General features: G+C 33.8%; 1 protein-coding gene across 20 annotated transcripts in view; it reads left to right on the plus strand.

The window, feature by feature from the left end:
• Nucleotides 1–26,630, plus strand: part of VPS13B (vacuolar protein sorting 13 homolog B) — a 777,317-nt gene that overhangs the window by 414,218 nt on the left and 336,469 nt on the right. For all 20 annotated transcript variants that reach the window (XR_011543460.1, XR_011543461.1, XR_011543462.1 and 17 more), the window contains 2 exons: nucleotides 13,285–13,485; nucleotides 26,023–26,194. Coding sequence is in view for 16 of the 20 variants with exons in the window: in XM_070631834.1 (XP_070487935.1) it covers nucleotides 13,285–13,485; nucleotides 26,023–26,194 (373 nt within the window). In the remaining 4 variants the exon portion in view is untranslated. The remainder of the gene's footprint in view (nucleotides 1–13,284; nucleotides 13,486–26,022; nucleotides 26,195–26,630) is intronic.

A 26,630-nucleotide genomic window follows, 5' to 3' on the forward strand; every position in this document is an offset into this window, starting at 1 on the left:
CCTAGTCTCTTGCTAAAGCTGGTGGACATACACAGTCCAGACATTTTCCCACTCCCCTCTGAAGCTGGCAAGTATGCCTCACTCCCTACACTCTCCAGCTGCCTCTCTAAAGCCAGGAGGCTATGCATTACACACAGGGAGACACTCCTTGATCACCTGGCCCCGTGGGCCAAGGGGACTTGCATTCTTGGGCTCCATAGGACTGTAAAAGTTGGAAAGACAACTATAGGCTCCATCAACGGATAGATTATCCAGACAGAAAATCAATAAGGAAACATCAGCCTTAAACAACACATTAGACCAGATGTATTTAATATGTAAATGTAGAACATTTCATCCAAAAGCAGCAGAATACACATTCTTCTCAGGTATACCTGGAACCTTCTCCAGGATAGGTTACATGTTAGGCTACAAAACAAGTCTCAGTAAATTTAAGAAGATTGAAATCATATAAAGCATCTTTTCTGACAACAGTGGTATGAAACTTGAAGTCAATTACAATATCAAAACTAGAAAAATCAGATATGTGGAGATTAAACCACATGCGACTGAACAACCATTGGGTCAATGAAGAAATTAAAGGAAAAATCAAAAAGACCTAGAAACAAATGAAAATGGAAATATGACTTACCAAAATCTGAGATGCAGCAAAAGCAGTTCTAAGAGGAAAGTTCATAGCAGCACAGGCCTACCTGAAGAAACAAGGAAAATCTCAAATTAACAATCTAACTTTATACTCAAAGGAACTAGAAAAAGAACAACCAAATCCAAAAGTGAGAAGACTACGGTGAACAATTATACAGCACCCACTTGGACAACCTAGAAGTAATGAATAAATTTTTGGAATCTTAGAATCTTCCAAGACTGAATCAGGAAGAAGTAGAAAATCTGAACAGACCAATTGCTAGTAAAGAGATTGAATCAGTAATCAAAAACCTCCCCACAAATAAAAATCCAGGACCAGACGGCTACACTGGTGAATTCTACCAAACATTCAAAGAAGATTTAATACCTATCCTTCTCAAACTCTTCCACAAAAATTGAAGAAGAGTGAATGCTTCCAAACTTATTTTACAAGGCCAGCATTACCCTGATACTAAAATCAGAAAAGGACATAAAAAAAAATTACTGGTCAATATCCCTGAAGAACATAGATGCAAAAATCCTCAACAAAATATTAACAAACCGAATTCAACAATATGTTAAAAGGATCATACACCACAATCAAGTGAGATTTAGGGATGCAAGGGTGGTTCAACCTCTGCAAATCAATCAATGTCATATACCACACAGGCAAAATGAAGGATAAAAATCATAAGATCATCTCAATAGATGCAGAAAAAGCACTTGACAAAATTCAACATCCCTTTATGATAAAAGCTCTCAACACAATTGGAATAGGGGGAATGTACCTCAACATAATAGAAGCCATATACGACAAGCCCACAGCTAACATCATACTCAATGGTGAAAAGCTGAAAGCTGTCCCTCTAAGATCATGAAGAAGACAGGGATGCCTACTCCCAACTTCTATCGAACATAGTCTTGCAAGTTCTTGCCAGAGCAATTAAACAAGAAAAAAGGAAGAAGTAAAACTGTCGCTATTTATGGATGACATGATTCTGTATATAGAAAATACTAAAGACTCTGCCAAAAATGTGTTAAGACAAATAAACAAATTCAATAAAGTGGCAGGGTACAAAATCAATATACAAAAATTGGTTGTGTTTCTATACACTAGCAGTGAATCATCTGAGAAATTAAGAAAACAATCCCACTTACAATCGTATCAAAGAGAATAAAATACCTAGGAATAAATTTAACCAAGGAGGTGAAAGACTTGTACACCAAAAAGTGTAGTCATTGATGAATGAAATTGAAGAAGGCACAGAAAAATGGAAAGAAACTCCATGCTCATGATTTGGAACAATTAATGTTGTTAAAATGTCCATGTTTCCCAAAGGAATATACAGATTCAATGCAACTCCTATCAAAATTTCAATGACATTTATCACAGAAATAGAACAAACAATTTTAAAATTTCTATGGAACCACAATACATAGCTGAATAGCCAAAGCAATCTTGAGAAAGATGAACAAAGCTGGAGGCATCACACTCTCTGATTTCAAACTATGTTATGAAGCTTTAGTAATCAAAACAGTATGGCATTGTCATAAAAACAGACACAGAAATCAATGGAACATAATAGAGAACCCAGAAGTAAACCCATGCATATATGGTCAATTAATTTATGACAGAGGAGCCAAGATAAACAGTGGGGAAAGGATGGTATCTTCAATAAGTGGTGTTGGGAAAACTGGACAGCCACATGCAAAAGAATGAAAAAATTTTTCACCATATACAGAAATTGACTCAAAATGGATTAGACTGGAATGTAAGACCTGAAACCATAAAACTCCTAGAAGAAAACATAGGCAATAAGCTACTTGACATGGGTCTTGGCATTTAAGTTTTGGATTTGACTCCAAAAGCAGAGGCAACAAAACCAAAAATAAACAAGTGGGACTACATCAAACTAAAAAGTTTCTGTACAGCAAAGGAAACCATCAATAAAATAAAAAGACAACCTACCGAATGGGAGAAAATATTTGCAAATCATGTATCCAATAAGGGCTTAATATCCAAAATATATAAAGCCCACCAAAATATATAAAGCACTCATAAAACTTAATTGCAAAAAAACAATCAAGCCCAAAAAAGGGTAGACGATCTGAATAGACATTTCCCAAAGAAGACTTACAGGTGGCCAACAGACACACAAAAATGCTCAACATTGCTAATCATCATCAAAACCACAATGAGATGTCACCTGAAGCCTCCTAGAATGGCCGTTGTCAAAAAGACAAGAAACAGCGTGTTGACAAGAATATGAAGAAAAGGTGATACTCATGCACTGTGGGTGGGAATGTAAATTGGTGCAGTCAATATGGAAAACTGTATGGAGGTTTCTCAAAAAGTTAAAAATAGAACTGTCATATGATCCAGCAATTCTACTTCTATGTATTTCTCTGAAGAATATAAAAACACTAATTCTAAAAAACACATACACACGCATGTTCATTGTAGCATTATTTACAATAGCCCAGATACAGAAATAACCTGTGTGCATTGATGGAAAAACAGATAAGAAGATTTAGAGTGTGTATGTATATATACATATAAATGTATATATATGTATACAGAATGTATATATATACACACACACACACGTATATGTACACACACAAAATGTATATACGTAATGGAATACTACTCCGCCATAAAAAGAATGAAATCTTGCCATTTGCAACAACATGCATGGACCTTGAGGGAATTCTGCTAAGTGAAATAAGTGAGACAGAGAAAGACAAATACTGTATGATTTCACCTATGTGTGGAATGTAAAAAGAAAGACAAAACAAAACCAGAATCTTAGATACAGAGAACATAATGGTGCTTGCCAGAGGGGATGGGGGTTGGGGATTGGACGAAATGGGTGAAGGAGATCAAGAGGTAGAAGCTTACTGTTGTAAAATAAGTAAGTCCTAGGAATGTAATATACAGCATGGTGATTATAGTCAATAATATTTTAGAGCATACTTGAAATTTGCCAAGAGAGTAAATCCTAAAAGTTAACGTTGTATGATGATGGATGGTAACTAGACTTTATTGTGGTGATCATTTTGCAGTGTACACAAATATCAAGTCATATGTTGTATAACCAAAACCAATATGATGTTATATGTCATTTATGCCTCAATAAAAAAATTATGTATGGCTGTGGAAAGCAAAATAGAAAACATTGTCTTCTGGAGCTTTCAATGTAACTAGATTTAATATACAAGATAACTATATCATTAATGTTAGCGAGAGATTCCTTAAAGGTACCTACATGGTCGCCAGATTTCTAAATACCGTCTGAAGTGTTACAGTTTAAACTCTAATTAGACTGTAAAAGTTTTTCTATAAATATTATAATCTCCTAGAATAACTACTAAAAATAAAACACAAAGAGTAAATATAGTAAATATAGCAAAAATACAAAGAGATATAGCCAAAAATACAATAGATAAGTTAAAATGAAATACTAAAAAATAATCAAATAATCTAAAGTCAAGAAATGGTAACAGAATTACAAAAAACAGGGTAGAAATAGAAAGAAAAAATAAAATGGTAGGGCTGAGCCAGCTTTATCAGTGATTACATTAAATGTTGGTGATCTTAACTAGGAGTGTTTAGAGCAGGAGTCAGCAAACCGAGGCTTGTGGGCCAAATTGAGTCAGTCCATTGTTTACATGTTTTCTAAGGTTGCTGTCGTACTACAACTGCAGAACTAAGTAGCAGCAACAGAGAATAATATGGCTCACAAAGCTTAGAATATTTACTATCTGACCCTTTACGGAAAATGTTTGCTGACCCCTTGTTTAAATACTACTATTACAAGGCAACAATTTATGAAGCGGGGAAAAAAGCAAGACTACATAAAAGAGAAACACCTGAAATGTAAAGGAACAGAATATAAATAAATGCATAGGAAAAAAATATATTGTGGAAACAGTTTGTATAAGAAGGCTGCACTTGCTTATTTTAATGTCAAATAAAATAGACATAAAGAAAAAGGTATTACCAGAGATAAAAAGGGACATGAAACAGAAATGGACAGAAGAAAAAAATAGATAATTCTATTCAATCATAGTAGGAAATTTTTATACCATCCCTGTCTGATTATAAAACAACTAGATGAAAAATAAAAAATTGGAGATATAAAAGATCTGAAAAAAGTAGATAATAACAGTCATAGTAGGAAATTTTTTAACACCTTTCTCAGCAATTGATAAAATAACTGGAAAAATAAATAAATAATTGGAGATATAAAAGATGCCAGCCCTGGTGGTCTAGTGGTTGAGATTCTGTGCTTTCACCACCTGGCCTGGGGTTCTCAGTAAGGGAAACCATATGCTACTCATCTGTCAGTTGTCATAGTGTGGCAGCTGCATGTTGCTATAATGCTAAAAGTTATGCCACTGGTATTTCAGATGCCAGCAGAGTCACCCGTAGTGGACAGGTTTCAGCAGAGCTTCCAGACTAAGTCAGACCAGGAAGAAGGACCTAGCTGGCCACCCACTTCTGAAGAAGTTGGCCATGAAACCCTATGAATAGCAGCAGAGCATTGTCTGATATAGCACTGGAAGGTGAGAAAATGGCGCAAAAAGACCTGGCTGAGTTCCACTCTGCTGTACACAGGGTCACTAGGAGTCGGAATCAACAGCACTAACAACAACATAGAAGATATGAAAAATACTATGAAGTCACCTTTATCTAGTTGGCGTTTATAGAACACTATAACCAACAACCATGAAATGCACATTTTATTCAGGTGTACATGGTCTCGTTATGCTTAAGAGGGATCAAAATCAATAAAGTGTATTACTTAACCACAGTCAAATTATATTAAAATCAATGATAAATTAACTAGAAAAATTATAAATATCGGGACATTAAACAACATGCTTCTAAATCTGTGAATCAAATACAAAATTACTTGGAAATCAGAAAATATTTTGTTTGAATGACAATTAAAAAAGTGGCACAGCTAAAGTAGTATTTAGAGGGAAACAATTTTAAATGCTTATATTAGAAAGAAAGAAAGATCTTAAGTCATCACTTAAGGCTCTACTTTAGGAAGCTAAGAAGAGAACAAGGTAAACTCAAAGTAAATAAAAGGAAGAAGGTAATGAATATAAGAGCAGAGATGACTGGAACAGTGAAAAAAGAGAGAGAGGGGCTTGCCCAGTGGCTTAGCGGTTAAGTTCACGTGCTCTGCTTCGTCGGCCCAGGGTTCACCAGTTTGGATCCTGGGTGCAGACCTATGCACCACTTATCAAGCCATGCTGTGGCAGGCATCCCACATATAAAATAGAGGCAAATGGGCGCAGATGTTAGCTCAGGGTCACTCTTCTTCAGCAAAAAAAGAGGAGGATTGGCAGTGTATGTTAGCTCAGGGCTAATCGTCCTCAAAAAAAAAAAAAGAGAGAAATACAAATCACCAATATCTGGAATGACAGGGGTTATCACTGCAGATCCCACAGACATTAAAAGTATAATAAGAGAATAATGAACAAATTTATGCCAAGAAATGCAATAGTTTAGGTGAAATAGAGATTTTTATTGAAAAACAACTGCAAAAAATCATATGAGAAGGAATACAAAATCTCATAGTCCTATATATCTTCTAAAGAAATTGAATGTAAAGAAAACTTTAGGCCCAGATGGGTGAATTCTATCAAATACTCAAGGAAAAAAATAATAGAAAATTTTAACATTTTTTTCCCCAGAAATAAAGACTGAAAGATTCCTGCCCAACTTGTTTTATGAAGCCAGCGTAATCCTATTACCAAATCCTGAAAAAGACTTTACAGAAGGAATTAGAAATCAATATCCCTCATGAAAGTAGGTGTCAAAATTCTTAATCAAATGTTAGCAAATCAATATAACAATAAATAAAAATGATAATAGTAGGATTCATCTTAGAAATGGAGGTTGGTTTAATATTAAAAAATCATGTAATCCATCATAGAAATAAAAACAACAGAAAAAAATATCGTAATCTCAATAGATGCAGGTAAAACATTTGACAAAATTTAACACCCATTTGTAATAAAATCTCTCAGCGAATTACAAGTATTAGAGAACTTTTTCAAACTGACAAAGGACATATATGAGAAACCAAATACCATACTTGCTGGTGAAATACTGAATTGTTTCCTACTGAGATCAGGAAAAAGCCCAGAATACCTGCTTTCACCACCTGTTCTATATCATACTGGACATCCTAGCCATTTCAATAAACCAAGAAAATTAAATAAAAGGCATAAAGATAAGAAAAGAAGTAAAACTGTTCCTATATGCATGTATCAAAATACTTTATAGAAAGTTCTAGGGGCCGGCCTGGTGGCGCAGCAGTTAAGTTCGCATGTTCTGCGTCTCAGCACCCGGGGTTCACCCGTTTGAATCCCAGGTGCGGACATGGCTGCTTGGCACGCCATGCTGTGGCAGGCATCCCACATATAAAGTAGAGGAAGATGGGCATGGGTGTTAGCTCAGGGCCAGGCTTCCTCGGGGAAAAAAAAAAAAAAAAAAGCGGAGGACTGGCAGTAGTTAGCTCAGGGCTAATCTTCCTCAAAAAAAAAAAAATTCTAGAGGAATCTAAGAAGCTGTTACTAGAACTAATATACTTATCAAGCTTGCAGGAAATAAGATTAATGTATAAAATCAATTGTATTTTTATATACTAGCAGCAAGCAATTGGAAAATGGCATGAAATCAGTTACATTTATGTTGGTGCCAAGAAACATAAACAAATGAATCTAACAAAAGATGTCCGATATCTCTACCCTGAAAATCACGAAGCATTGCTAAGAGAACTTAAAGAACGCCTAACTGGAGAGTTACACCTGTTCATAGATTGGAAGCCTCAATATTGTTAAGATGACAGCTCTCCCTAAATTGCTCTTTATATTGGGCATAACCAAGTTTAAAACCATTTTCTCTTTGAAAGTCACATTAAGGTAGCAGAAAGTCAGACACTTGGAGAAAGTATTTGCAACACATTTATCAAACTGTTGTCCAGAATATTTAAAGAATTCCTTCTACTCGATAACATGAAGACAAAAACCATAAGTAAAATGACGTGAAGATAGATAATGGAAAAAAGATCTGAACAGACATTCATCCCACAAGATATGTGACTGGTCAATGAGCACATGAAAAGATACTCAACATTATTACTCATCAGGGAAAAACAAACTAAAACATGAAGACATACCACTGTACACCTATTAGATTGGCTAAAATAAAATAGACTGAGTATTGGGAACCAACTGGAACTCCTTGTATACTGCTGGTAGGAAAGTAATAATTACACAACAACTTTGGAAACAATTTGGAAATTTCTGAAAAAGAACAACACACACTCACCATACAACCCAGCTATTCCTTCCTAAGTATTTTCTCAGAGAAACAAAAGTTTATGTCCATGCAGAAACGTTTACACAGATGTGTTTTAGCAGCTTTAGTTGTATAGCTAAAAACTGAACACAACCCAAATGTTCATCAATAGGTGAATAATTAGACAAATTATGGCCTGTTCATATAATGTAATACTACTCAGCCGTAAAAAGGTCTGAATTATTGATAAAATGCCACATCAGGGATGAATATTGCAATCGTTATGCTGAGTGAAGGAACCCAGACAGAAGAGACTGCTTACTGTGTAATTCTATTTCTATAAAATGCTAGAATATGCAAACTACTACCTTGTGACAGAAAGCTGGTTCCTTGTTGCCTGGAGGCAGGACAAGGAGAGAGGAGGATCAGGGAGTGATGGGAAGGACTGACTATAAAGTGATAAGAAGAAACTTCGGGAGATAATAGAAGTTTTTTATTCCTGGTTTATATTTAGCAGTAGTAGTGCAATCCCTCTAACAGACAGCTAACTGCTGCTTGGGGTTCTCTACCAGAGACCTTCTATTTTAGGGATTTATGAAAGATCACTATAGCCTTGGGCGGATTGTGCTACTCCTCATGTTCTGGTTATCCATAGCTATCCCAGCTGAAAATAAATTCTGGAGCCGTGAATGTTTTAGCCTGGGACTCTATTAATTTTTAAAAACAATTTTTCTTTTCCTTTGAGATACTCAACAGTATTGTGATTTCTATGGAATTGTATTCCAATATCTACCTTGTTTGGAACTAAGGTCAGATTTTCTTGTTGTTGTTTAAATATAAACTAGTTCTAAGCAAAGTCTTCACAAAGATAGAGCTTATGTTGAGCCTGGTTATTTTCTTGTGTCTGCTCTCTACTTTTAGCCTTTCCTCCAACACCTACCTCCCAAGGCCTCACTGCTGCTGCTCCACATATAATAAGGACCTTTTTTGAGAATTAAACCAAGGCTGAGTGAACCTCATGCCCCGAGAATCCCTTTTCACCCAAAATGTAATAAATTCTTACCTGTTCACTTAATTGTACTTTATCTTCTTGAGACGTCCTCATAAACCAACTTCTGTTAAATTATTACCAGCTGCTATAACCAAAGTTGATCACAAGGTTGTTGGGAAGTTTAAGTGAAATATTTAGAAAAATACTTTGTAAACTCTGAAATGTTATATGAATGTCATTTTCTTAGTTTAGATTGACTCATATAAAATGTGAGATGAGACCCTCTTTGCAAATTGAATGAATTCCTTGGTAGAATGTAGTGGTATTCCTGAAGGGATAGGAAGCCACAGAACAATATAGCACTTTGAAGAATCCATGTGTACTCAAAGATTTGGTAAGGAGTTAATATCCTTGTGTGCCAGATTAACCTAAATTTTAAAGATAAAACATGAAACTCCAAATAAATCTTTCTTGTGAGTGGTTGCTTTAGCCTCTGCTTCTAGACTCCCGCCGGATTCTGTCAAAATAACAAATGATGACTTGATTGTTTTTCCCCAAGTGAATTCAGCAAAGATTTGTTGTGTAGTACTTATCAGCCGGAGATGAGGGAAACAAAGATGAATAAGATAAACACACAAAGAAGGCCGTGCCTACACACATCATAATCCAACTGTTGAAAGCCACAGATAAAGAGCAAATCTTCAAAGTATCATGAGAAAAATGACACATTACATGCGAGAGAATCTAGATTTGATTATTAGCTTACATCTCATAAGAAACTTTAGAGATCAGAATAGCAGTTTCTTTAAATTGTGGGGGGAAAAAGTCTCCTGACCAGAATTCTAAATTTACAAAAAATGTAGCTTTTATGAATGAAGACTAAATGAAGACATTTTTACATAGAAGAATCTATCACCAGTAGAAGTGCACTCAAGAATTCCTAAAGGAGGTCCTTCATGCTTAAGGGAAGTGAAACCAGATGTTTGAGCATCTTTTCAAATGCTTATTGGCCATTGAATTTGCTCTTTTGTGAATTGACAATAAGTCATGTCTGCCCAATTTTCTATTAAATTTCTTAGCAATTTGAAGAGCTTCCCTTATACTCTAAAAAGCAAATAGCTGTATTACAGATACAGGGTTGCCTTTAAATTGCTTGTTGAAATTCCATTCCTCCTTGGTTTCCATTGACATTGTATATCCATGGTCTTTCTTCTTCCGCTCTACCTTTATGATTACTTTTCTGACTCACTCTCATAATATCCTGCAAAACGAGTTCTTCCTCCCTAACTTGATAGGACTTTTCATTGTCTCTACATGATGGCTTGATCATTTCCTGCTCTTAGCTTTTGCTCTTGCTATTGTTATGACTGGAGTGACATTTTGCACCTGCCTAAATCCTGTCCATCCTTTAGGAATGTATCTTCTTGAGGTTTATCTTGGCTTCTCCAGTCCAATTAAGTCTCCTTTCTGATTGGTCATAGATTAAATGAGAAAATGTTTTTGAAATTAATTTTTAAACAATAAAATGTTATGTTTTTTTGGTATTCTATCAATATTTGATGTTCAAAATATCATTTATATTTAGTCGCCTTCATATATAATCCACATAAAGCTATCTTACAAGATATTCATTTTTTAGAGTTTTTTGTAAGTTTTATTGGGTCATACTTAAATATAATAGACTGCGCATATTTAAATTACCTAATTTGATAAAGTTTGGCATATGTACATCCATGAAATGAAACCATCCCCCACATAATGCATAAATCCATCCTCCTCAAAAGTTTCTTTGTTCCTCTTAGTAATCCTCCCTTTCATTCCTCCTTTCCATCCCAGGGAACCACTCATTCTGTCATTATAGGTTAGTTTTCATTTGCTAGGATTCTTTATAAATGGAATCATACAGTTATATTCTCTGTCTTTCTCTTTTTGCCCAGCTTCTTTTATTCAACATAATTAGAGATTAATCTTTGTTTTTGCATGAATCCATAGTTTGTTTCTTTATATTGCTAAGTATCATTCTGTTGTATGGATATACTATAAATTGGTCATCCACTAATTGATGAACATTTGAAATATATTTTTAGTTTTAGACTATTACAAATGAATCTGCTATAAGTATTTGTATACAGGTCTTTGTGTACGCAGACTTTCATTTTTCTTGGGGAAACAGGAGTGAAATGACTGGATCATATGTTAGGTTTAAATTTTGCATTCCGATCAGCAGTTACTGTTGGTTGTCATACTATGGCAGCTGCATGTTGCTATGATGCTGGAAAGCTGTGCTACTGGTATTTCAAATACCAGCTGGGTGCTCCCATAGTGGACAGGTTTCAGCAGAGCTTCCAGACTAGGAAGAAGGACCTGGCTACTCATTTCTGAAAAATTAGCCATGAAAATCCTATGAATAGCAATGGAGCTTTATCTGGTACAGTGCTGGAAGATGAAAGGATGGCACAAAAAAGGACTGGGCAGAGTTCCATGCTGCTGTACAGAGGGTCGCCAGGAGTCAAAATCAACCCAACAGCACTAACAACAAATCAGCAGTAAATGAGAGTTTCAGTTGTTCTACATCCTCGCCAGTACACTTGGTATGGTTAGGCTTTTTAATTTTAGACATTTTATGAGATCTGTAGTGGTAGCTAATTGTGACTTTAGTTGGCATAGTTTTCAGTACAGCTTGAAGGCTAAGAGTTGGACATTTATCTTCAAATTGTTTGCCTTATTTTTTTAAACCTCTGTATTTGGGAAGTCTGCATTCTGCAATAGCAACTTTCTTCTGTGAAAATTAAAATGTATTTAAAGTTTGTGTCACTGTTTGCTTGGCATGTTAAATACACATGTGCTTGGTGATATTCATACACAATTATTCAATGGTAACAATTAAAGAAAATCAGAAGTAGTGACAATAAGATCATCAGTTCTCTTAAGTAAATAAACCTTATGCTCTTAGCAATATTTAGAACCTGTTTTCTTTGGTTTGTGCTTCCTTTATGTGTCAGTTCTAGTTGTTTAAGAAAAAGTAAAATAACCTTTTTAAAAAATTTGGCTTACAATAAAATTGTTTCTTTTCAGAGAGAACTTATTGATGATTATGAAGGACAAAAGAATTTGAACTAAAATTTTTCTAAGAAGTTTTTTCTAAGATTTCTAGCCATTAGATTTTTCTTTTTAATCAAAAGAACTATAACCTGAGATTTGAGACTTCATCACACAAAAAGCATGAGAAAACTGTAACCCAAGTACTGTTTTCTATCAAGTAAGGATTGACAACAGTGTTTTTATGCATCTGTTCTGCCCACATAAGAAGCCAGCTTTATCATCTGGATGTATCCTGGGGCTGAAACTTCTTATAAATATGAGAATTTCACTTTTTTTTTTAATGGCAAGCAGAATATGGTATCCAGCTGTGGATTTGCTTATATATTGTGTTTGCATTTTTTTCCTGGGCTTGTTTTATACAGTATATGGCAATATGTTGTCATACAATTTCCATGATTAATGCTTATTTATGAAATCTTGTGTAAATATCTTAGAACTTAGTCAAACAATGTAGCAAGTTAAATAGTTTTTTCTCTGAATATTGGAATGACAAATCTGAGGGGAATAGTAGGTTGAATGGTTTATGTTCTTTATCTATAAAAAAGTCTGATATTCTGTATCATTCTTTTTCACTTTATTTTGCTGAGTAATAAATCCAGTTTCACATTTATTCCTCAGAAAAATAGAATTTAAATGTTTAAATCATTTGTAAATAAGAATGGTAATTATGTCATATGTAACTAAATAATCATATTTACTAGGATATATTTGACTTATAATTTTGATCCTGACCTCTGTTTGAGGCATTTCTTTGTGTTTGTTTTATTATTCATATTAAAAGAAGTCTACTGTCCCATAGTAATGTTATATTAGAAATATTATCATATTAGCATTATTTTCCCACAGAAATGCTAAATTGCTTATGAAATATCACACTGTAAATATGTGACAAATTTCAAGTGTGAATAAATTCATATCTATTTCAAATTCAAATGATAAAATACTTAAAATTGTAAATTCGTTATATGAATTCTTTTTCTCTGTATATCTCATCAGTATCATAGTGTCATGATAAAATATTCCTCATCATGTATGTAATAATTATATATGTAATATATAATAATTATGTATTGTACATTATAAATCATGATGTAATATCATGATCACTGATACACTGATAGATTTTTTCCCATATATATTCTTGTTTGCCAAGAGTTGTTTTAATTTTCTCACATTTAGTATTTTAGTCAATTGTGACTAGAAGTTGAAAAACTTATTTTCCCTTTTGTTCCCTTCTGCTCAGGTGCAGCTCTTATATGAACTAACTGATAACATGAATAAGGTCTGGAATAAGATTCAGAAGAGAGGCAGTCTCAGTCCTTCAGCCTATCCAGAGGCCTTGGCAGGGCCTATCCCTGGTTCTCCGGTTAGAAGCAGTGTCGGCACAGCTCCTCCAGACACCAGCACATGCAGCCCATCTGCTGACATTGGAACTACGACTGAGGTAAGTGTTTCTGCAGCATTCTGTTACCACGTGAAGAGTGATGTATACCACAGAATTCCGTATTAGGATTGAAAACAAGGATGACCTCACCTCTGGAAGCTGGCAGGGTCAGAAGGCTCATGAGGAACTGTGGTAGCAGTGGCTGTGTATTACTGTTACCTTTATTACCAAGTATTTTAATCACTTTCAGTAGGTAGTGGGGTAGTTCAGGACAGTGGGATTCTGTGAAATAGTAAAAACTGAGACACAGTAAAGGTATGTTTCCTCAGAAGTATGGAAACTTAGAAGCTGAGTGAAAAAGTGGCTCATGTTCCTCCTTCCCCTACCCTCTTTGCCTCTACCCGTTTTTTGAACCAGAGTGTTATTGTTTTCTTTAGATTAGTTCTTTTCAGTCCTGTTGGACTCAAAGTCTTCTTCCTTCCTTCTGATTATAAAAGCCTTTCTTTTCATTTTTAACACTGTAACATCACACCACATGCCAGTGCCCCTTTTTTATAACAAGTATTTTGTAATGCCTCCTTTACTACTCTGAAATGAAAATAAAAAATAATATAACCTAGATACATATAATTTCAAAGATCTATGTCTTAAAGTATAAAGATAAAAGGAAAGTAATTTAAGATTTAATAATGTATATTTCAATATATAAATGCTCAGGCATGACTGTCTTAGAAGATATAATGAAGTAGTCAGGTGAATATAATTACTGTGAATGTGACTGATACAAATAGACTTGTGCAGGCCTGTTAAATACCCCAAGTGGTATTGTTGGTGGTGGTGTGATTTTCTGAAATAGTGGCAAACTCTTGGTAAAGTTTCAAACAAAACAAAATTCAATCTTCCTTTTATTTCAGTGCTTGTATTTCTGGAACACTCAGTGTATAATAAAACCATGCAGAAATGCCAAAAAAAATTATGTTTAGATTTAATTTAAAATTCAGTTTTATGCCCAAATATTTATAAACAGGATTTTCATCTATGTGAATATGTGAGATAATCTTCATTTTTCAAGATTGTCCTATTCATCATAGGACCACTTGGTTCCTTAACTCCTAACCCTTAAATGCTAGTAGTGACACCCGATTATTGAGTCAACCAAAGACACCCTAATACATTTCCAGAACACACCCTAAGGGACTGAACTTTCACCTCTGAGAACTACTATAATCGATGGAAGTAGAAGTTCTGTTTTTGTTTTTGCATGAAGGCATAATTTCCTCTGGAAACAAATACAGAATGGCAAAAAGAATCGAGTAAAAAGGATGTTAACTTTTTTTTCTTACAAATGAGTAAAGGCAAACAAACTCAGTTAAAAGGGCAGTTGTTTTTTACTTGCTTTGAGGCTTCAACATACGTTGTAGATCTCTTTGACCTCCTTTTCTATCCCTGCTCATTACAGATCTTAAGAAATACAGTGACCTAAGTGATGGGATTACTTTTTTTCTTCTCCTAAATGAGACAAAGGTGGGGAATCCAGAAATGTGCCCTTATGAAGTCATTGAGGCATACCCCTGCTAGGATAAAAGCAGTGAATTCTTTCTTGGAGATTCCTAATGTTGTTAGAGTAAAAAGCTGCTGCCATAAAGAAAACCATTTAACTGTATTGAATACAGTAGTTTCCAAACTTATTTAACCAAAGACCGTTTTTTCATGACCTACATATTAATATTACACAGAATACACTTTGTGAAGTACTTTGGTACTTTGTGAAAGCTGTGGCACGTGTGACCGACTACTCTACTCAGTTCTGAATAAATCCTAGTGTTGTCCCTGTCTCGTTTTCTCTTTCCATGTCTTTGGACTGCTTTTTTGTTTTGCTCTTTTTTCTGCCCCCCTCCCTCTTTTTTTCCATTCTCATTAATTCTCTCTGTTTTCTTTGCAGGTTATTTCTTCAATTCCCTTTCTTTATTCCATTTTATAAACTCTTCCTTTAGCTATTTCTAATCTACTTGACTTCAATCAGTGGGTAATAAAAACAGGAGATTAGAGTGTGAGAGGAGAGAGAGGTTGGTGTTTTCCTTTCTTGTTCCCTCCCTACTTTGGTGCCCTATCTGGAAGGCATCCATGGCATTCTTCAGTCTGATGAAGCCTTATGTGGATTGTCTCTTTTGCTGAAGAAGCAGCTCTTTATGGCTCTCATGCAAAGGGCTCTTTAACTCAGGCTCTAAGCCTTATCTCAAGCCCCTAAGTGAGTGTTCAAATGTCTTTGCTGACCTCTAAACCCTTACTTGAGTTTGACACCTCTGTTTGCCACCTGGACTCAGTTTCTACTCATTAACCCTGACTGTGTTTCCTTTTCATTTCTCTTTTCATTTCTGACACCTCGAGATTTGCCTTTATGTATTTCAAATTTGGCTATGCTATTAATCAGAAAAAGATGACATTCTCAAATTGGGCAGTTTTAGGAGAGTTTAATAAAAGGGCAAACGTGTTGACCGAAAAGGGAAACCACAGGAGATAGTAGGGTACCTGGAACTGGTAACACTAGGATGTTCTTGCTACCAATAGGCTTAAAGGTGGGAAGGGAATTATCAGAACAGGGAGTAAATACCCTGACTTCATTCTTCTCCCTCCTTCCTGTCTCCTGCCACTGTTCCTCATTAGCTGAAACCAACCGGAAACCAGAGGGCAAGAGTATTTGTATAAATTGTTCATACTGGTTAGCCTCTCAGGTACAGAAGGTGGGGTGGTAAAGGGTGGAGAGTAGATCTACAAGGCCAAAGAGAAGATAGACAGCACTTTAATGTATTAAAAGAAATTCTTATTATATTTTATCCAGAATTTCTGTGCTTTTGTAGTAGAAAAGGAAAATGTTCATTTCAGCTTAGTTTGCCATGTTGCCTGAATTAAAATTTCTTTAACATCATTGAGTACTAAGAACTAGTCTTTTGACTGTTGAATCAGTCTTTGTTTTGCTCACTCTGCCTTGTACATATTATATTAGGTTCTCAATACCATTAATTAAGGTTTTTTTGGTGATTTTTTTTTTGTAGTAAAATATAAGTAACATAAAATTTACCATTTTAACCATTTTTAAATGTACAGCTCAGTGATGTTAAGTATATTCACAGTGTTGTGCAAGTAACTGCTATCCACTTCCAGAATTTTTTCATTATTTCAAACCAAAACTCTGTACGTGTTAAACAAAGACTCACCATCCATCCATTCTCTCATCCCTGTCCCTGGTAACTTCTAATGTACTTTCTGTCCCTATGAATTTGCCTATTCTGGATATCTTACATAAAAGGAATCATAGCATATTTGTCCTTTTTGTGTCTGGCTTATTTCCCTTAGCGCAATGTTTTTAAGGTTCATTCATGTAATAGCATGTATCAGAATTTATGTCTGATTAATATTCTGTTATATGTATATAGCGTATTTTCTTTACCCATTGATCTGTTAATGGTCATCTGGGTTTCCACCTTTAAGCTATAATGAATAATGCTGCTGTGAACATTGGTGTACAGGGGTTGAGTAACTTTTAATGAAATAATTTTGCCCTGAAGAAATTATATGCATCTAATATGACTTGTGCCTGACAACTCATTTCAAAATTAATGTAATACCAGAAATTCTATTTTAATTTTTCTTTACCTCTTGAAATATGTTGATAACCGAAGTATTTGGTATAAAAACTACAGGGTAAGAGGAAGAAAGTGAATCCAGAGTCTTTCAAGATAATTTATTCAGTGCTGATTTTCTGACTCAGAAGAGCACTGTCTGTCATTTTAGTGTGATTTGCTTAGTACTAGTGTGGATGGTCTAGAAGCAGAGTGACAGTTAATATTATCCCCAAATGTGTTCAAGCATATTTCAAAGTTTTGGCAGAGAATGTGGGTACCAAAGGGAGAAAAGGGAAAATCAGAGTAGTGTGTTTGGTTTCCATAGTAACCTTTCAAACAGAAAAATGAAATGTTAGTAGTTTATTTTCTCTAAGGTGTATTTTTTTTTCCTCCTGTGAAATAATAGCTAAATTGTGTCTGCTACTCCCCAACTCCTTGTCATAGACTCTTTTATCAGCCCTAAGAATTGCCTTCCTCTGCCTTAGTATAATAATTTTGCAGAGTTTGACAAATGAGCAAAGATGTTTCCCTTAATTTCATCAACTTACAGCTATATTATTGAAAGGAGTTGTTGGAGAGATCATTTAGACCAGCATCGGCATTTTATGTACTAGAAAGGTGAAACATAGTAAATTGGAGTTAATGTCGCAAAAAGTAGGGACTGGGCCAACTTATCCTAGGGTGATTCTAAGTTAATGGAGCTGTGGAAGTGACTCTGGAGTCAGACAACTTGAGTTTTTATCTTTGCAACTTATGATCACATTATTTAACTTCTTTGCCATAGCTTCATCATTTGTAAAAATGGGGATAATATTAATATCCATCTCAATATGTTAGTACAAATATTAACTATGTATGTAACAATTTGCCCATATACCCTGTGAAGGTGGTATATCCTTCCATTTATTTGTGTCCTTTAATTTCAATAAGATTTTAGTTTTCTTTTAAGCGGTCTTGCCCCTTTTATAATAGATGTATTCTTCAATACTTGATACTTTTTATTCAATTGAGATAATTATTTGGTTGTTTTTTCTCCTTTATTCTTTTAATATAGCTAATTACGTTGATTGATTTTCAAATGTTAAGCCGATCTGGCATTTCTAGAACAAACCCAACTTGGTTGTGATATATTTTCCATTTTATTTCTTGCTGGATTGTATTTGCTAACATTTTATTTAGGATTTTGGCATCTATAGTTATGAGCGATACTGGTCTTTAACTTTTCTTTCCCATACCTTTGTTATATTTTGGCATCAAGAATATACTGTCATCATAAAATGAGATGTCAAGTGTTTCTTCCTGTTTTCCTCTCTGGAAAAGTATACATTTCATATGAAAATTCTCACAGTCATTATATATTCCTATGGTAATCAACAAGGTAATTCTAACTGAAACGGCACTTGGGTATAACACATATCTCATCTAAATTGGAGGGGGTTGGTTTAGGTGTTATTTGGATATGGAACAAGTTTTAAATTAGAAGATTATTAGAAAAGGAGGAGAATGAATGGTAAGGACCGGATGGACAAAGGACACTCGTGTAATTAATGTAAAGGGAATACAGGCAAGCACCTTGATCCTGCTCCCAACTCTAACACTAGTATTGCTGTATTCCAAGAAAGAGAATTTTATATTACTCATTGACAAAATAATACTTAATGATAAAATAAAGATTTGAATCCCACTCCCAATCTATATCAAATAAAACTAATGAACATATTTATTATAGATGCTAAATAAATATAACATATTTTTGTTACTGTGCAATTATGATTTTATGTTTTAGTTAACTTTTTATGTCCATTTTTTAATTGTGGTAAAATATACACAACGTAAAACTGCCCTTGTAATCATTTTTAAGTGTACTATTCCGTGTCATTAAGTACATTCACATTGTTTTGCAACCATCACCATCATCCATCTCCAAAACTTTTTCATCTTCCCTAACTGAACTTCTCTACGGATTGAATGATAACTCTCTGTCTTAATATTAAGTCTTCTGATCCATGAACATGGGACATCTTCTTATCTATTTACGTGTTCTGTAATTTCTTTTAGCAATATTTTGTAGTTTGCAACATACAAGTCTTTCACTTCCTTTCTTAAGTTTATTCTTAGGTATTTCATTCTTTTTGAAGCTGTTGTAAATAGAATTGTTTTATTAATTTCCTTTTTGAATTGTTCAGTGTTAGTGTGTATAAACACAACTGATATTTGCCTGTAGTTTTGTATCCTGAAAGTTTGCTGAATTCATTTGTTAGTTCGGACAGTTTTTTTGTGGAATCTTAAGGGTTTTCTACATATAAGGTCAATTCTCTGTGAACAGAGATGTTTTACTTCTTTTCCAACGTGGATGCCTTTTATGTTTTTCTTTCCTAATGGCTCTTGCTAGGACTTCTAGTACTATGCTGAGTAAATGTGCCACTTAATTTTTAAAATATTAGGCAGTATTTTTAAGTTGAATATAAATTTCTCTCTTGACAAAAATTTTGTGTGAAGGAAAACTTCTAGCACTGTTTCAGCTCTAATAAATTTTGTACAAATAGCAAGAGATGAAAAATTGATCCCTTATTGCTTTTTTCTATTTCCATATTAGTTGTATTTTTATGCCCTTTGTTTTTCATCTGAAAAACATGTGAAGTCAAACATAACATGTTAGAAGTAAAATGATTTAGACTGAGTGGTTTCCATTGGCTCAAACGTAAAGGTGTCAGGTAATGATTATATTGCTTCAATGCCATACTGGATGTGAAATTTAAACTTTCCACCACCATCCCTCATCTGTTATCCTTATTATCAAAGGATAACCCTAATTTAAGCAGCCAGTACAGTGCTTGGTACAGAGTAGATTTTAAACATATTGTTCTTGAATATATGGTTGTTAAATGATTTGGGACTATCAACTCACGTTGTGATTAAATTTAATCTGATTCGTTGTGGTGCAGGACATAGAAATGTGTATGTTTATTAAATCACTACAAATACGTTTTGATGGAAATACATAAAACTATATTTGAGTTTATATTTTTGGTTTGTTTTTATATCTTTAACTGTTTTAAACATAATTATTTTATATTTTTTATCAGATCTGTTATCTGAATTTCTTGAGACCTACTGTTTGTGGTGTTCTTAACTCTTGCTCATAGTAGATTGTTTCCTTATATGTTACATAATTTTATATTGGGAGTTGTTCATTAGTGGAACTTTATCTATGAGACTCTCACATAGTGATTGATGGCCTGGTTATCCAAAGAGATTTTATGTGTTTGCTTCTCTGAGGGACTCCAGGGGCTATCGTCACTATCTTGGGACCCCTTTCCTGTTAATTTCATAGCTATAAGTATTTTGAAACATTACAGCAGTATAAAATCAAGCCCTCAAACCTACATGTACCACAGAGTTCTGTTTAAAAAGTCTCAAGGGTAACTGTTTTCCCGTCTATCTTAGTCTACTAAGATATATAATGTTTTTTTCTCAGGTTTATTTTGTTGTTTTTCTAATTTCTTAAATTGGACACATAGCTTAATCATGTTCAGCTTTTTAAAAAATGTAAGCATTTAAGACACAGGCCTTTATCCTTAGAAGAATTTATAATATTTGAATTGGGGCATGGATATGTGTGTATATATATATATATATCCAGTTATGGGCTGGGAAATTTAGCCCATAACTGGATTGTTGCTTCCCAGAGACAATTCTCTGTTGTATGGAAGGAGGAGCAAAAATTTTGGTATACACAATGCTGTCTCTGCCACGCAAGTTGTTATCATGGGCCCAGAGATAAATAAGACTTTACCTGTACGCTGAAGTACACTGAAGAACTCCACTGTATTTCAGCTAGTTAAGGTTGTTAAATATTTGTTCTCAGGTTGATATTCAGGAAAGCGAAGCATTATATAATTGTGTTCATTAAAATTTTTATGTTATTTTGTTTACAGGACAGCCCAACAATAAAAACTATCTTTGAAAGCACTAACATTTGTTTTCATAACACCTAATGATTTGTTTTCATAACACATAAACAAAACAAACATAATACACATACACAAATATATGCACATTCACGTACTTCCATTTCAGGGCAAATTCATAAACTGTGAGACTTTGGGAAGCTGTTGTAATTACATAAAATGATATTCTGAACTTCTGGATTTTCGGTAGTTTCCATAAAGCTGATATAGAAAGGACAGTTATTATGGGTGGCTATATCGCCCTCGTGAAATTAAGTCCTTCCAGCTTAGTTGTGATTATAGGCAAACCATTTAGCATTTTTGCATTTTAGCATTCTCGTATATATGAATAATATGTTTAATATTGCCATCCTTATTCATAGCATTATTGGTGTAGGAAATAATTTTAAAGCTTTAGAAAAATCTGAAATGCTGAGTGAAAGCTAGAATATTGATTTACAGCTCAACCTAAGGTAAAAATTGACAGATTAACCCCCAATATTTGGAATCTTATTTTCCAGGCAAAATTTGCCTTGGTCTTTATTGATTTAGAAATTAAAGTTGCTTTTGGCATACTAGTTCTCAAAAAAATCCAGCATAAAGTGGTTCATTTCTTAGTGTCCAGTAATTGTTTAAAATCCATTAATTTTCAGTGAAATTGTAAGTGAATATTGGGGGATGGGGGGTGGGCAAAATGAGTGAAAATGGTCAAAAGATACAGACTTTATTATAAAATAAATGAGTCATGAGGGTGTACTGTACAGTATAATGACTATAGTTAATAATACTGTATTGTACTTTTAAAAGTTGCTAACAGAGTAGATCTTAAAAGTTCTCATCACAAGAAAAAATAATTTGTAACTGTGTGGCAATGGATGTTAAGTAGACTTATTATGGTGATCATTTTAGAATATATACAAATATTGAATCACTATGTTCTATACCTGAAACAAATGTAATGTTATATTATATCATTATATATTATATATAATGTTATAATACATTATATATTATAATACATTATATATTATAATATATTATATATTATATTATATCTCAATAAAAAAAGGTGAATATTAGACTAAGAAGTTGTTTGGCATGAACTGCTATAGCAAAACTTTTGTCAGTTTTTCAGTTATTCAAGGGTAGTTAACCTAAGCAGTAATCTACCTCAAATTATTATTCTAAACGATCCTTTAGAAAGTAAATTTACTTTGAACTTTTTACTTAGTTACTATTTTAAATGTCTTATAATAATTTTATACCTCCTCCTGAAAATAGACTATTTCATTTAATATTTGTCTTTAAATGGTTTTATCTTCAACATTTAGAAAGAAACTTTTATTCAAAATGTGGAAATCTTGGCATTTAGATTGTCATCTAATCAATTGAATAGCTGTTGAAAGAACAAAGATATTTCAAAGTAGGTTAGAGAAATGAAGGTTATTGTTTACTTTCAAATACCAATCAACAAAATATTTTGTTTGTAATGCTTTTCCTGTTTCAAGATAGTCATATCATAAAATTTCTCTAGTTCTCAATTATTGGCTTACTTGATTTTGTTTTTAAAATTCAAATGTTTTTATTGTGTAAATATATCCTATTAATCTGAGGTTACTTTACATTTGTGGTGCTTTTTTTTATGTCAATTATATATCTGGGAACCACTGAAATTTTGAATTTTTTAAATTGTTAATTAATATTAGCCTTTAAAAAAGTTCATGAAAATTTTGAAACATATGCTATGTAAAGTATTGTTTTTCTTGCTGAGTTGGTTCAAAGCTATTATTTTTAAACTGTTTCAACTAAAAAGAATTTGCTACAAATGACTATAGTTTTAAAAAGCACCCTCTCAACAATTGTTTGTATTAAGTAGAAGATAATTATTTGCTTATATGATCCTTGGATGTTTATAATTTAAACTATGAGTAATTCTTTTCATGTCAGCATGTTGATAGGAAGCTCCATACTTTTCAGTGAATACAGCTTTTAATTTCCTGAGTACGAATCTGGGTGGTGATAGAGGGGGAAATATGAGTGAGAGGCTTAAGTACTGAGCTTAGAAACAGTTAATCATTTTTCCCGCCCTTGTACTGAAATAGTGAGAGTAAAGGTAGTGGAAACCGCAGCAGGCCACTTGTTACTGTTGACTTAAGTACAAACAGTGGTGGAAGTGTTTAGCCCTTTGGGAAGTTTTGTGATTGGACAAGAACGCTGGAGTTATTTTGATAAGGGAGAGTAGCAATGTGGCCAAAACTGTGATCATCCCTGAGCTCTGAAGCAGGCCAAGGATGAAGGGCTGAAGTGTTTGCTCTTCCAGATGAACAAAGATAAATTCAGCTAGGAAAATAAACTCAATATTTTGGTCAATTTGCAACAAAATGGCGAAAGAATTGAATTGTATATTTTAGAACTTGGCATAAAGAGGTATGGGAAAATAGTTCAGCATCTCCAATTCTGGCTTGATTTTTGCTATAGCTTTGGAAATAGAGCAGAAAATTAATGTACAAACATATTTAACAACACCACACCAAATGTTGTAAACCTAAAATGAAACTTGAAACTGCATGAAGAAGGAGAGCAAAATGTTTTCTCAGGAGTGCTTACTTAAGACTAAATTTGAAGCCACAGTTTTCTTAGCATTCCTACTGAATATAGCTAATAGTGTTAAAAATTGAAGTCTCATTGATTTGAGTTGCTGTTTTCTCTGCAGAAAAATGTACCAGGTTAAAGACTTCAGACACTAGCCACGTGACTTAAGCTCCTTCCCACTGTTGGAGGGAGAATTTAATTTATAAATGCTTCTGCCCAAGAACCTATTCATAAAGAAAGGCACACTTACTATATTATGTTGTCTTTTATTGAATTTTACTTCGTAAAATGCATCCTTTTCTGGGATTAGTTTGTGCTTTTCATTAGATGTTGTATTACTTTAGACAGCTAACCAAAAACCTGGAATTTTTATAGCTTCACAAATTCTAGGAATTTCAATTATAGCAGATTTAGGACCACTTATTTTGGAGAAGCATTTATGTGAAAACATCACAGGCAGTGAGCTTGTGATGTAGTTTGCTTGATGTAATTAGAACAAGGAAGAACTGTACTATCTTCAGGTTTAAGTGTATAATTTTCTGTTGCAGTCAATCACAGGACACTATTGCTTTGCTGTGCTTAGTACCTAAGAATTTCAACAATAAATACTTGCCTTGTTTTGTGAAAATCTTCCCTGTTTGTTCTCCCTCTGAGGATTCAAGGAAATTAAATCTTCTTCTGATTGAAAGATGTAAAACTGAGGTCAAGGTAAAAACTTAATATAGGAACTGAATGTACCTATTCAAGTATATTCAGTCTAGATAGCATGTCTGTGGTAATCAGAGCAGGGTTTTTTATTTTGTTTTGTATGAGGCTTTACTTATGTTGCCTGCTTTTAGGTACCAGGCTCATGAATAGGCTAAGAGATTAGTGGCTTCTACTCTGAGAAACTATCCATACAAAATGGTATAGTGACCATGTTGTATTGTTTTCTATTAAATTTTAAGGGATGTTTTGTTCTGACTGTTGACTGCTGGTCATGATGCCTTAACATAGAAGAAGTTAGAAGTTAGAAATTGAGAATATATGGCAAAGGAAAATGTGTTAAAGTTAGATGACAAAATGAGAAAGTCAAAAGGTAATAAGACACCAAATTCTGTAAGAACGTTAGTGTACAATTTCTAAGTAGTGGTTCACCTTGATGGTGATAATTATACCTACTATTTATGAATTATTTATTGTGTGTAACCACTTTGCATTCTTATTCTTATTTAATCTTAACAGCTCTTAAGAGATAAACATCATTATGATAATCATTTTAGAAGAAAAAACAAACGCTGAGAGCTTAAGTCACGTGGCTAGTGTCTGAAGTCTTTAACCTGGTACATCTTGCTACCCACCAGACTAAGCTTAAGTACATATAATTTATGTTTAAATACATATACACATCTTTTAAAGAAATAAGCATGCTGTAGTTAATTTGGTCAGTTCTCAGGGAATGGGTTTAGGCTTCCAAGATTTTTGGGAGTCTTAAATAGATAGCAAAGTTTGGCATTTTAAAATCCCAAATACTTGGTAGCTAATCCTAGAAGTGCAGAATACATGAGTGAGTGATCACTATCTCTGGCACCATCTCTTCCTGCCTTTGAGACTAAAGCTATTCCACTCCAAATCAGGATTTATTTTTCCCCAGGCCACTAAAAGCCCTGAAAAGGTAAAAAAACAACCCAACAAATCTTTTACAGAAAGTTTATTAGTACCAAATTTAGGACCTTGTACATATCCAGAATTCAGTAGGGATTTGTTGAATTGAATAGGCTCATGCTCTGTACCTCTAATTAAGAGACTTTTAACCTCACAAATAACTTTAAAAATCTATTATCAAATCTACTAATTTTTTAATGTCTTTATATTAAAATATATGAGGCATGATGAATGTTTTTGCTATTTCTTCAACCATGCTAATTATGCTAATCACTTTTCTATGGTTATTATACATTCATACGTAAATACTCTACAGAAATAGACAAACTTTTCTGTAAATGGCAGGGTGGTAAATATTTTAGGCTTTGTGAACCGTAGCATCTCTATAGGCACTACTCAACCCTGCGAAATAGCAGCCACAGACAAAATAATGGACATGGCTGTGATCTAGTAAAACTTTATTTCCAAAAATGGAGCCGCATTTGGCCCTTGGCTATAGTTTGCAGACCCTACTCTAGAAGGAAATACTCGTTGGTGTGACCCTAACTTGTTCTGGATCTTATGTACTTTCAGAGGAAATTGAGATGGCACGTATGTTGTAACCATAAAAACCATTTGTTTAGTATATGTTTATATTATTAGCAGTATGTATTAGCATAAACATTTATATGATTAGCATGTATAATATAGAGAAGCTATAAGTAATAATTGCACATTTTAAATTATAATTTTTTATTTGTTTTTCTTTAAGTTACAAAGTGTTGTATTGTTGTTTTTTCTCAACCCAGGGAGATTCTGTACAAGCAGGTGATGATTCACCATTCTCAGATTCTGTTACCTTGGAACAAACTACAAGTAACATTGGTGGATCCAGTGGACGTGTTAGTCTGTGGATGCAGTGGGTGCTCCCCAAAATTACTATAAAGCTCTTTGCTCCAGATCCTGAAAATAAAGGCACAGGTACAGGATGACTTGTCTTCTCTACTGAAAAGATAAAAATATTAAAGACTATTTTTAGAAGATATAGTAGACTTAGTTTTATTTATCATTGTCATTTAAATTAAGTAAACATTAGATCTAATTCAAGTGATTTCTCTTGGCAATACCAGCATGTTACACGTAATACCTAAATTTTGTCTTGTTTGTATTAAAATTCATTCCAAAAGCCATGAGCTAATTTCTTCACTGGTCATATTGATGCATTATATCATTGTCACTAAAAGTACTGCAGAGTTTGTTGACTATCAGATATAGCATTTCACATATTAACTAGAATTTCCCCTGTCTTGAAATAGATATCCTATCTTAATTGTGAGGCCCATATTGATATCAATTTTGCTTATTCTTGTAGAATCTTATGTGGTTAATGAATAGAAAGTCTCAGTCCCTTTGTAGA

Source organism: Equus przewalskii, chromosome 8 (assembly GCF_037783145.1).
Source record: "Equus przewalskii isolate Varuska chromosome 8, EquPr2, whole genome shotgun sequence".
NCBI lineage: Eukaryota > Metazoa > Chordata > Mammalia > Perissodactyla > Equidae > Equus > Equus przewalskii.